Raw genomic sequence first — 11,378 nt, forward strand, 5'->3', positions numbered from 1 at the left:
CCAAGACCATTAACTTTTTTTATTTTAGTTTCATCCACCAAAATTCCATGTAACCTAAAAACCATTAATGTTTGTTTGCGTGTAAACGGCCAACTCTATATGTAACTAGAAGTTGGCCTGCGCCGCAACGGCACGGTCACGAAAATAAGTGAAAAAAATTATTTTGACCGGTGTTATTCATTTGTTGTTACTATTTAAACTAATAATTGTTCTTCATACATTTTGATTATTACTTTTTTTTTTGTATTTGATCGAGTTTATTTTAACACCTAAAAAATCAAACACAACTTGTAAAATATAATGTTATTTGTGTCATAACGACATCGAATAAACATTGCACACTACTATATTGACTAATTGTGATACCACCACCAGAACCACCCATTACAACTACCTTTTTCACCAGCAGCATTGCCGCCACGGACTCCATGCACCGCCACTCACTAACATCACCCTGATTACCCATAATATCTATTGGTGTAATTATTAACATAGTTGTTATCTATTGAATGAGAGCATATATTCATTTAGATAATTAATAAGACATTTATCAAGAGAGATTAATAAAATATTTATTATGAGAAACTAATGAGATAATAATGATGTGCGCGGATTAAGACAGTTAGATATGAATTTCTAACTTTCAATCATAGAAGTGTCTTATAAACACTTACTTAAACAACCATTGATTTATCTTCTCCCTAAAGAAATCTTGAGGATGATACTAAAAACAATTGATAAATTAAGGCACTAAAGATTTTGAGGATGATACCAAATCATCAAGGAAATAAGGTTGAGCGAAAGCATGTTCTTGGATTTAATTTCTTTTGTCTCTTTAGTCTATCTCTAATTCTAAAATTTATTTCTGATTTAGGTTTGCTCAAAAGTGGGAACTAAAGTTTTTTAAGTCCACTCCTCCTTCTGGATGTGAGTGAGAGAATCAATTTTTTTTTTAGTTTTATGGGAATGTAGGTTTGTTATTTTTAGTCTATCAAATTTCTCCACATTGCTTTTGATTTTTGGGATAGGAAAAAGAGAATATGTACTGCATTATTTCCCAATTAAAGTGTGTATTCATGGGATCGACCACAGACGTGGATTTATCAATCAGGAGGGCAAATCAAGATCTCTCTTTATGTTAACTAACTTAGTTAAACTCTGTTTTATAATACAGAACAAAGAAACATGAAAAAAATACATCACCTAGCTATGATATAACTCATGTCATAGTCGTGCGACTTAGTAATAAGTTAATATATTGTGTATTGATTTTGATTCGTATCGTTCATTTGCAGTTAGTATTTTAATTGTCATGTATTTTCACCGAGTTATGTTATCATTAAGACGATAATGCACATTTTATATTCTTTATAAGGTTAACCAATTTGTGGCGAAATACCACCACATCCAAAATACTACTTGATACCACTTCTTTCCCCTGCATCACCATTGCTTTCACCCCCAACCAGTGGACGTGGTTTTTAATTTTTAATCACAGACGTCATGAGAAAAGTTAATATTGAACAAACTTAAGTCGTCAATTAATTTATTCCACTATTTTTTTTATTTCATTGGTTTGTTTTTATTTAAATTCTCTTTTATACTGTAATCAATTTTATTTAATACTAAAAGTCATGATTTGTCTGATCGGGTATTATTTGGGTGATCCAGCGGTATATGATGATATTTCCTTATGAGATATGGTATCATCCACGAAATATTTGGTTTTTTCCATACCAATCGTGCGAAAAATATCTAACTGTATCTTTCACGATATAATGTTGTGCGTTTGTAAAGACAAAAAAGTATTATTGTTCACTATTATTCACCAATACCCACCACCATTAAAAACAGCCATCGACACTATTTCTTCCACCAACAGAGAAAGACCAACACCCACCATAATATTTTTGTGTCTTTAATATCTTTACCACCCACTACTTCATCCAATACCACCATTAATATTTATTGATATAATTTTTAATAAAATTATTATTTGCTAATAAAATATGTATTTATTAGATCAATTAAGGGGACATTTATGATAAAAAATTAATTAATAATTTATTATGAGAAACTAATGGGATACTAATTAATAAAACATTTATAATAGTTTGGTTGAACAAACCAAGACCGCAGATTTATCTTCTTCCTAGACAAATTTTGGCCACTACTTACATAGCCTTTAGCTCAGCGTAGATTTATCTAGCGCTTAAACCGTGCTGAAACGGCATGGGCATAATTTTTATCTGGGTATTAATTTTAATATTTGTTAATTATCGAGTTTACTCTCCTTATCATCACAAAAATGAAGACAAAACCAATATATATTTTTACTTTTTAGTCCACAAATCTTTTATCATGTTTGATATTTTGACATTCTCCCAAATAATGTTTATTCTTGCCCTCTTTCACAACAAAACCAACGATATTTGATATGTTTTATAGTTTGCAAAGACAAAAACATATTATCTATCATTTGAAATGGTATTTCCCTTCTACGTCTCCCTTATTCTAGTGATCGCGCAAAACCAAAACATCGAACTATGTAGAATAAAACAAAATTACATCACTCAAACTCATTTTTCCTATAAATAGTTGTGTCCCAAAAGCTCGAAATCCTTGCTTATTTTGTCCCATTCTAAAATGGTCCAAAAAGATTAAAACTATGAATGGACTCTACGGTACATATTACATCGTATGTTCTTATATTTGAATAACACAAATAAATACTAATTCATTTATCTAAGCCACTATATCATAAAACGTTGAGACATTTCAGATGGAAACCCATTCGACTCGGAAAATATATATCTCCAATTCTTGAAAACTCTCAGACAGTCTACGACATCGATTTTCTAAATATGAGCCATTTCAGATGGCAACCCACCACAAAAACCGCTAATTACCACTACCTTTTCCACCACCATCACTATCGTCACCGGCTCCATGCAGCTCCAATCTCAAACACCACCTAGGTCATCCCTAATTTCTATGTATATGACTATTAATAAATTTATCATTTATTTTAATAAAAATATATTTAGAAAAATGTAATGGGTTGAAAATAATTTGAAAAGTTATTATGATTCTTTATTAATAAGTTTATTATTTATCTAATGAATATATATTTATTAATATATTTAATAAAAATATATTTAGAAAAATGTAAAGAGTTGAAAAGAATTTTAAAAATTATTATGATTCTTTATTAAAAAATTTATTATTTATCAAATGAAAGTATATTTATTAAGATAATCATAAGACATTTATGATAAGAGATTAATAAAGTATTTATTATAAGAAATGATGTGAACAACCAGAACCATGGATTTAGCTTTGCCAGAAATGAATCCTGACCGCTCTTTATCTTGCCTAAGTTGTCCAAACTATGCTTTATAAGGGAGATGATGATATTTATTTCCAGGGGGTTAGTCCTCGATTGATTTGTGGGGAGTTGGGTGTATTTTGAATCTTGGGGATTTTGAGAGAGTTTGAGAGAGTGTAGTGAGTTTGAGAGAGTTTGGTGTTTTTGAGTTCAGGGAGTGTGGGGGAGTGTAGGGAGTTTGAGAGAGTTTACTAGAGGGAGTTTGGGGGAGTTTGAGAGAGTTCATTCCTAACTCATTCTCTTTTAAGAAACAACAAATCCTCATTTGCAAATAAAAATGATCTTTAATCAAAAGAAAAATAAAATAAAATGATCATATCTCTGTATCAATAGTACATTATTGTTGTGCAACGAGATAATTTTTTTTCTTCATTTTAACGGTCTCCATACAATTCTAACTCCCTTTGTTCACGAACATTAGTCCACATATCATCCGCTATAGTCTTTCTCCATGAATTAGCTTCTTGACGTTGTTGTTCTTGAGTTTGTGTCAAAACTTTGTCGTCATTTTCAAGCGTTGGATGGCTATCTTCCTCTTCCTCGACTGAAAACTCATCTGAACGGCATTCTTTTCGTAAGAAGTTGTGTAAGTCTGCACAAGCTATCACTATTTCCGCTTGCACTTGATACGGAAATGGAGGTTGAGACTTAAAGATCAAGAAACGAGACTTCAAAACACCAAACAATCTTTCAACTACATTCCTCAAAGAAGCATGACGCATGTTAAATAATTCTTCAGCCTTTTTCGCATGATTACCCGTACCAGAAAATTCTTTCAAATGATAACGTTGTCCACGAAATGGTATTAAACAATATCGTCGGTTTGCAAACCCACCATCTCCCAAGTAATATTTACCTGAATAAAACACAAAAAGAAAACTTCGTCAAGTAGAACCCAATTATAACATAACAAAAAAAAAAAAAACTTCACATTGGATAAAAGTAAAATTACCTTGCGGTATTTTCAGTCCATTTCTTTTTGTCATTGCGTCATTAAGTATTTTCGAATCATGAGCAGACCCTTCACATCCACTGAGCATGTATATGAACTCCAAGTCGAAGTTGCAAACCGCCAACACATTTTGAGATGTAATTCCATGTCGATTCCGATAAACGGATGCATCTCTTCACCATTGCTGGGATATGTGTACCGTCCATAGTTCCAATGCAATCCTTAAAGTAAGGATAAAATCGTGTACTCTCACGAATTTTAAATGGAGTTGCACTTGTTGGCTTAGCCATCATCTTCGGAGCTATAGCATTTAAAGATCGCAACATCCTGTTGAAGTTTTTACTAACTGTCCACGGAGAGCGACCAAATGTGTCACGTATTGTGCAATATCATGAACTTTGGCCAACAACGAGTAAAAATGTACCAAGCATTTCTTCAATAGAAACACATCTTGTATCACTTAATGTTGTAGTTTCTCTGATGATACAACATAGTTTTACAAAAATATCAGGGTACATCCTATAACTTCTTCGAAAGTATTCTGGGTCTTCGCGCAAAACTCTCCTTATATAGTTATACCCAAATAAAGTAACTGGGTGTCTCATTGGTCTTTCAATACGCTGACTTTGTATGTATTAGAATTGCTTAACTATATCTATCGACCATGAATGCACCGCTGAAAGTATATTCAAAAATATGGATAGTTCAAACTCATCATCGCTACTTACCTATTCATCATCACTGCTTTGTTCTTATGTATCGAAGGCTTGATCTTCACTATCAGTAGATAAATCCAAATCAGACATGTTCACCTAAAACGATGATAAAAGTACTATTTTTTTTATTAGAATCATCATTATCTCAAAAGCATAAAAGTATATATATTTATAGAAAATAAACATATAGAATATAAAGTTCATAGATTCAATCATAATAACCATAAAGATGTCAATCCATAACAATTAGTAGCTCAATCCATAACCATAAAGTCTCAACTAGGGGAAAATAACCATAAAGTCTCAACTAGGGGAAAACTAAAATAAATACTAATAGTTACGAAGCAAAACGACCAAAATTTGTAACTCTGCCCATTACACCTAACAGAAACTTGTAAAGATGTCATGTTTATGCTTTTAACTTTGAACCAATCCACAACTTTCTCTCTTCTGGAGTAAAACGTATGAATAAGTTCTTCTTGTGATTGTTGTCGAGCATTTCAATCACTTTCAGCTTATCTTCCAAAGAAATTTCAGTCATGCCATAAACAAGATCCCATACTTGGTTATCTTTCTTATCCTTATCAATTCTGCGCATTTCTTTTTCAATTTTGCGGTCTTCTTTCTCTTTCGCAATAAGAGCATGCATTGAATCAATAGAAGAAGAAATCGATGAACTGTTGGAAATCAATTTCTCTAGGTAATCAGACTGCTCAGTAGGATTAGTTGATGTAGAAGAGTCACCAATGTCACACCTTGGTCTTTTCCTTGGTGCTGTTTTTCTGATAGGAATTTTCTTTGTGTTCATATCTTGAGTTTCATCTTTATCTTGTTTATCATTTTCCTCTGAGACATATCCCACATATGATACGTTAAAATAACTATCATATTGCTCTCGTTGAGTATAATCAACATCTAAGTAATCATCTTGTTCATCTTCCTCATTACAGGTTCTAGCACTTGTACCCTCATGGGTAAGATCAACTGTAACTTTTCCAGAAGCACATTTATTCCCAAAAACAATAAGCAAGTCACCATAGTCTCTACCATTTTCGTCCCTTAGGTTAGTTTGCTTTGGATGGCTCTGTTAACACAAAAAAAGGGATAAAGCATGAATTAGAACTCTGCATAAAATAGAAGAAGAAAAAATTCAAATTCAGTTGTCTGTAAGTAACACACACATACCTCAAAGTAATTGTTCCACATCTCGTCGGTTCCAGTAATCATCTTGTTAGCATCATCCCAACCGAATCCAGAAGTACAAGATTTAAAAAAATCCTGGTATTGACCAAATCTAGTCTTGAACCATCTATATTTCCCTTTAAAGTTCTCATAAGATTTGTCACAATCACATGCTTGGTTAAGTTTTGGAAGTATCTCATCTTCCACTAGTCTCTTAGTAAAACATCCATTAGTGTCTTTCTTCTTATCAAGTGTAGCTTCTACTAACAGTTCCAATAGTTTCTGAGTCTCTCGTGTTGTCCATTGTTTGTAATTTGTATTCGCATCCGAATCCTGTTCCATATTCTTATTCTTCCTAACATTCTTTTTCTTTTTGTTTTCAACAGGTTGGCTAGAACTGTCCATTCTATGGTGTGACAAGTTAGCTACATTAGTACCTAGAACTTAACAAAGCAAGGTACTGACATACAAACTAATGACAAGGTACTGAAATACAAACTTGTAAGTGGATGCAAGCCGAACAATGCCTTTTAAATCAAAGAACTGAGATAGTAAAATGACACACATGGGACAATTAAAATACAAGCTACTGTAGACACACTTCACTGGCAGTTGATAATCACTCTTCATTGTTAAATCTACTTCATTCAAGTTACTCAGCAATGCTCAAGTGGATACAAACTGAAATACTAGCTACTGTAGAATGAAAGATGTAAAAAAAAAAATTCCAGTACTACCTTCCGTAAAACTTGTCTTCCTTGTTTCAAAACAAAAAAAAAAACTTGTCTTGCTAACAATGTTACTGTTACTACACACATTGAACTGCAACTCACTAGAAATTGGCTCTAATTAGTATAGTTCAAGATACATCCTACTTTCGTGTATAACCTATCCATTACTACTCGTATACGAATAACTACTATTCTAATACAATTCAATTTGGAAGTAAAAACATAATAATCACCATAAAAATCACTCACAGTACACCGATGAGATGAAGTTGCTGCTAAACATTCTAATGCATTTATAAAGCTATACAATCTGATCAAACATGTTCACAAAAATAAAAATGCAGTAGTATAAAGTAAGAAACATACCTAAGAAATCAATCATTACTGAAGTAGTGCTTTGGAGGATCTACTTTCAAGTCCAGAAACCTATCAAACCATTATCAAAAACAAACCAAATTATAAAAAGACAAAACAACAAAACCAAGAATCTATAATGGTTCAAACCAATACAAAAAAAAAAGTACTAAAATAGGGAGCAAGCTATACATTCTATCCATTACTACACCATTGCAGACAAGTCCGGCGCAGTTTCATTGTGTTTTTCAAAAGAAAAGCACATGCTAACTTAACTCAGTGTACTCAGCAAACTCATTTAGCAAGCACAAAACTTATCTCAGAGTACAAAAATAAGATATCAACCAATGACCATCCTATATTCGAGTATGTCATAACTCCCTCATATAATAAACGTGTGCAACCAATTGCTCAACATAAACCAAATCCCACAAAATTACTAATTATAAATACAATATGATCACTGGTACCAAGTCGAACTTAGTATAATGTTAAGGTTTCACTTCCAACATCTGAAAAGCTACAGCTGAGAAGATTTAGAACCCAACAAGGAATAACTTTGGCTTGTGATTCAGAAATGGTGGTGTGATGAGTGGTTGAAGTGATTCAGCTGAGTTGAACAATGAGAGAATATATTGCAGCTGCAATGAAGGATGGAATCGGTAGAACTGTGAAGTGTGCAACTGGTGCTAGTGAAATTGCAGGTGCAGAACAAGGGAGTGTGCTATTTTTCCAAAGTTAAACATGGCAGCTAATTTAACCCATGTCATAATATCACATTGTAAACGACTTATATACCATGTCACCCAATTTTCCAAGCCATTGACAAAGAATTTACTAATCTTCAGATGTGAATATATTATACAACAACCAAAACGCTAGTTTGTCTAACAAAAAATTCCTGTCTTACCAGTAAGTCCCACACAAGCCATTCAACCAATCCCGATAACAAATCTATTATGCAGACTTGTGATTACCAATGGCACATTCAAAACTTGAACATAAATTGCCAACTGCCACAAATTTTGACATAAACTGAACGAATCAAAAACAAAAAAAAAAATCTTTTTTAAGCTCGGATTCAGATGGACATGCAACATGAGAAGGGTTCAGGGTTTTTGACAGAGAGTGAAGAAGAGGGTTTTGATTGTTAAATCCTTTCCGGAATAAACCCAAAAACTGATATGAAAAACAATCAAAATAGTACACAAACAAACAATCAAAACAAACAATCATGGAGATCAACGAAGAAAAAAAAGATGAGAAAAAAAGCATACCTGAAAGCTGAAGCGTTTCCTCCTTCTCCTATATTTTTCTCTGACCAAACTCCCTCCCAAATCTCTACTCTTATGAGAGATTTGTGCACAGGAAAAATGCACTATCAACTCTCCAGAACTCCCCAAAAAAATCAACTCCCTAGCATTCTAGGGTTTTACCACTAACAGGGAGTTCAAGAGTTTTTTTTCAAACTCCCCCACGACTAACAGGTGTTTTGTAGGGAGTTTAGAAGACCTAGAACTCCATCACGACTAACGGAGATTTTGAGAGACTCCCTAGAACTCCCTCACGACTAACGGGTAAAACCCAACTACACTCAACTCCCCACAAAACACTCGAGGACTAACCCCCTGTTCGTTAAAATACTGACAAATGATATCCCACACCGTTTTGCGGGTAGCTATCCGGCTCAAGCGGACTTCTTTACCGTTAGATTATTAAATCAACGGTTGGATTCATATTTAGAAAATGACCCACCACATTCAGGAAAGGACGCACCATTTTTTCTAAAGGGTTCAAGACTGTTAGATCTGGGTTTTAGCATGATCTAACGGCAAAGAAGCCGCTTGAACCGGATAGCTACTCGTAAAACGATGCGGGACATCAGTGCTCTAAAATACTAGACACCTCATCTGTTTACAAAAACTGATATGTGCGTATAAAATACTAGACGCACCATCTGTTTAACACTGAATACTTTGTATATGTGCGTATATATATTGATACTCCTTCCAAAACTCTTATTCATCAAATCATCTCTCTTTATAGTAACACCACCACCACATCATATATGGGTTCTACTGATCATGATCACCGCCAGGGAGATAAGTACAGATCTTATATGTATGGAGATGAGCATAAAGATGTACACTGGAGGCATGGGGGTCCTCCTATCTACGACCTCGTTAATGAACTCTTCCATCAAGGGCATTCAAAGGTATATATATGCACATTACCTATTATCTGTGTCTGCATCTATAGAATTCTAAGTGTACTGTTAAAAAAAAAAGAATCATCTGTGTCATATCGATTGATAGATCATCAAGCTATAAATTTCGTATAGCTTTTTTTCCAATTCACCCCCTATATGCATTAATATCAATGATGTTTATATACTAATTATGTGCTCAGGTTTGGCCAGAGGGATCTTTAGAGGAAACCGTACATAACGCCATTAAAACATGGGAAATGGAGCTTTCTCACAAAACTCGGCTACAGGACTTTAAAACTATCAACCCAGAAAAATTCAAGTTATTTGTTAATGGTAACAACACCTACATCTTTCATTTTAATTTTCATTTTTATACTGTACTAGCTGTTACTTGGGAGGTTGGTACTACACTGGTACCAGTTCGATCGGGTGTGTGTGTTTGCTACCTATCTTTATTGGACCGACCGACTGAAGGGCCTGAAGGGGTGAAGGGAGAGATTCACTTTTATGACCACTTTTTTTATAAAACGCAAACTAAAGAAGCCGTATAATTCGGTAAAATTTTTTTGCAAATAGTTACTATCAGAAACTGAAAATACCCCTCCCATATTTTAACCTTTTCTTTCCTATAAACATTTTTATTAATAACGAGGAAGGGAAAGTAGGTATTAAACATTTTCGTAAACCGAAGATGGAGGGCAAATAAGTATAAGACATTTTCGTAAAAAACCAAAAATGTCTCTCCCTTTTAATCTAATTACTATAACTTTTTATGTATCCTATTTTTTCAAGGGTATAGTTGGCAAACAAACTAGAATATCACATATCTAAAAATCTATGTCTTTGAATTTCACAAGTTTTATCTTGTTAAAAAGATTTTAAAGAGATCTACACAGTAAGTACAAACAACAATATCAAATTTAAAGTTTTTACGGAAAAGTTCGGAAATGTTTATCCTTCTAGGTACAATTAAAATGATGTATATGTCTCAGAAATAATATTCCAACAAAAAAAGAATGTATAACATGTTATGCAATCAACGGTGTATCGTTTTTCAACGGTCGGCGCTCCCCGCGGTGGGAATGATGTTTTAACAGACCAGTGCAATACCGGAAGTAATTAAGTACCTCCAGTAGTTGACATATAGAAAACATTCTTCTGTTATGTATGAAGAGAGGGATTATCAGGAGAAGAGGTCCTGAAATTAGGGAGTTACAACGCTTTGCTGAAAACATCTTTGCCCGAGGAATTTCAATACTACAAAGCCGATGAAGAGAGCTTTGAATCTTTTCATGACATATTTAGATCAGCATTTCCTCGTGGTTTTGCTTGGGAAGTTATTAAGGTCTACTCAGGGCCACCTCTAATTGCTTTTAAGTTCAGACACTGGGGTTACATGGAAGGACCTTTCAAAGGTCATGCTCCCACTGGCCACAAAGTCGAGTTTTATGGATTGGGCGTTCTCAAGGTAATGAATTAACCGAACTACTTTAATATTGAATGAAAGTGGTCGCAGACAATGATCTGTCTTTCAAATCGTTTGCAAACCTACCGAGTACCAAGGGGTATTATTATGTTTTATGCACGTGACTTGCAGAGCCAAAAGCACTAAATTGCAACCAATGTAGTTAATATCAGATACCGGTTTGTCTCGGCCTGAAAATGGTACACTGGTACAACATAATAGACTAATAATCTTGATGAATCAAGAACTCATTAACAGAAGAATGATTCTTACAAAAGAAAATAACAGACAAAGTCTGTGAATGAAAAGTTACAGACACAAGACTTAAAGAAAAGCGTTTATAGTCATACACAGTAAACCAAAACAGACAACATGTCTAAG

The 11,378-nt window shown here is 33.8% G+C and overlaps 1 protein-coding gene across 1 annotated transcript; it reads left to right on the forward strand.

The window, feature by feature from the left end:
- The first annotated feature begins 9,325 nt into the window (after window positions 1-9,325).
- LOC113285567 (pathogen-related protein-like) lies at window positions 9,326-11,148 on the forward strand. Its single transcript, XM_026534408.1, has 3 exons — window positions 9,326-9,538; window positions 9,733-9,865; window positions 10,702-11,148. The coding sequence occupies exons 1-3, from the start codon at window positions 9,392-9,394 to the stop codon at window positions 11,010-11,012; spliced, it is 591 nt and encodes a 196-aa protein (XP_026390193.1). The 5' UTR covers window positions 9,326-9,391; the 3' UTR covers window positions 11,013-11,148.
- The last annotated feature ends 230 nt before the right edge of the window (window positions 11,149-11,378 follow it).

The sequence above is a fragment of the Papaver somniferum genome, chromosome 6 (assembly GCF_003573695.1).
Source record: "Papaver somniferum cultivar HN1 chromosome 6, ASM357369v1, whole genome shotgun sequence".
NCBI classification, from domain to species: domain Eukaryota; kingdom Viridiplantae; phylum Streptophyta; class Magnoliopsida; order Ranunculales; family Papaveraceae; genus Papaver; species Papaver somniferum.